The 1,720-nt window shown below is 36.0% G+C and overlaps 1 protein-coding gene across 1 annotated transcript; it reads left to right on the top strand.

The window, feature by feature from the left end:
* Positions 1–428: 428 nt before the first annotated feature.
* On the top strand, positions 429–1,274 carry LOC122631733. The gene is made up of 3 exons (XM_043817779.1): positions 429–708; positions 780–961; positions 1,044–1,274. Exons 1-3 carry the CDS (start codon positions 615–617, stop codon positions 1,227–1,229), a joined length of 462 nt encoding a protein of 153 aa, XP_043673714.1. The 5' UTR covers positions 429–614; the 3' UTR covers positions 1,230–1,274.
* Positions 1,275–1,720: the final 446 nt, after the last annotated feature.

The following is a 1,720-nucleotide window of genomic DNA, read 5'->3' as shown; positions in this document are numbered from 1 at the left end:
ACAACGACACAAGTATAATCTTCGTTTCCTCGCTCCTCTTTTATTTTAACCTCGTTTCTCCTATCCACTCTGTTTTTTCTTCTTCTTTTCTTCCCTTTTTTCTTCTTTTTTCTCGACAATTTACGTTCGTATAAATAAACAATTACGCTTTTTTTAAATCTTAGTGATCGCATTGACGGAAAACGCGTTGCGTTTCCTCGTTGAAAACTTCTCGGAAGTAAAGGCCGTTTCCTCCGACCGAACGTTTCGACACACCTGTTCCTTCAGTCGTCCAATCGCGGTGAAAGGTTTTACCGAGTGCTCGACGAGTTCGTTTCACCGGTCGTCCACATTGTCGTCGAGATTTAATTTCGTGAAGAGTAGGTACTTCTTACCAACTGATTAGATCGGCCGCGCTAAGATAACAATTATAACGAACAAACGAGAACTTTTGTCGATATCAAATTAATCTAACTTCACGGGGCTTATAACTTTTTATACTTTTGTCATCGAACGTTCCGTTAGATTCAATTTTATGATAAATCATGCGGAAGTTGAATTAAAGAAAAAAAAAAACGAACTCCCACTCTAAACTATATAAAAATTGGTGATCACTTGAAGGAAATATATTCATAATGGCGCAGGAATTGCAGGAATCGCTTCTTTATGATTGGAATTATAACCTATTTTGTGTAAAAACTATGTTACCAAATCTTAGAAATATACAAGGTAAAAATGTTAATAATTAAATAACCTTCGATTATGTTCTCTACATTTATTAATATATTTTTACGATACAGACAGACAAACTGCCGTGAGATGGTTACGATTTTTAAAGAATTGTGCTAAATCGATGAACGAAATGAAACTACGGAACGATTTTATGTACTTCCTAGTTTTGAATGTTCAAGAGGGTGAACTAAAGGAACCATTTAACAAGCCACCACCGAATCAACCGTTGTTAACAATGACGAACTTGTTGGTAAATAAACGATTAATACAAAGTAATAATAATTTCATTAATCGATGGAAATAATGAAATAAAAATTATTATTGTATTACAGCCTGCTGATGCTGATGAGAAGATACAGAAAGCTGAAAGATTTACGAAAGAAAAGACTACGATCGGTAAAGGAAGAAGATCGGAATTGTTACGCCGTTCACCAGACGGTGGCGAATTTCTTCTCTCTCAGCCTATACCCGACGTAGGTGCTTTCTGTTACATAGCTGTTCTATCAAAAAAGAAATGAAATTTGATCCAATTAAAAAAATAAATCCTCATCTGTCCTTTCGTATAACACCATATTTATTTCAAGATATCTAATTTTTTTTTCGTATTTAACATTAATTTACCACGCTAGAACATATTGTTCGATAGTGCCGTTTTCTTTCTCATAGAATTAAAGCGAGAAAAAGAAAAAAAAGGAGATAGAGAGAAAAAGAGAAAGAAAGAGAGAGAGAGAGAGAGAGAGAGAGAGAGAGAGAGAGAGAAACGATGAAACAACTTTCAAATACCGATATACTCGATTCGCGATAGGTACTTTCGTCACGCTTTAGGAAAAAAGTTGGTGGGAGTAGTTCGAAGCGAAGAAGAACGATAAGGCGAGGGAACACAAAGTAAAAAAAGAAAGAAAAGAAACGGAAGGTGAGAGAGAGGGAGAAAGAGAGAGAGAGAGAGAGAGAGAGAGAGAGAGGGAAAGAGAAAAAAAGAGGAAGATGCTCGTGCCGTCGGAAGGGTGGA

This window comes from Vespula pensylvanica, chromosome 9 (genome assembly GCF_014466175.1).
Source record: "Vespula pensylvanica isolate Volc-1 chromosome 9, ASM1446617v1, whole genome shotgun sequence".
NCBI classification, from domain to species: Eukaryota; Metazoa; Arthropoda; class Insecta; order Hymenoptera; family Vespidae; genus Vespula; species Vespula pensylvanica.
This window is presented reverse-complemented; position numbering and strand designations above follow the sequence as displayed.

Coding starts and splice junctions, on each gene's coding strand:
- LOC122631733 (XM_043817779.1), top strand. CDS start 615: ATGGCGCAGGAATTGCAGGAATCGCTTCTTTATGATTGGAATTATAAC. Junction 709..779: donor AAATCTTAGAAATATACAAG/GTAAAAATGTTA, acceptor TTTACGATACAG/ACAGACAAACTGCCGTGAGA. Junction 962..1,043: donor TAACAATGACGAACTTGTTG/GTAAATAAACGA, acceptor ATTGTATTACAG/CCTGCTGATGCTGATGAGAA.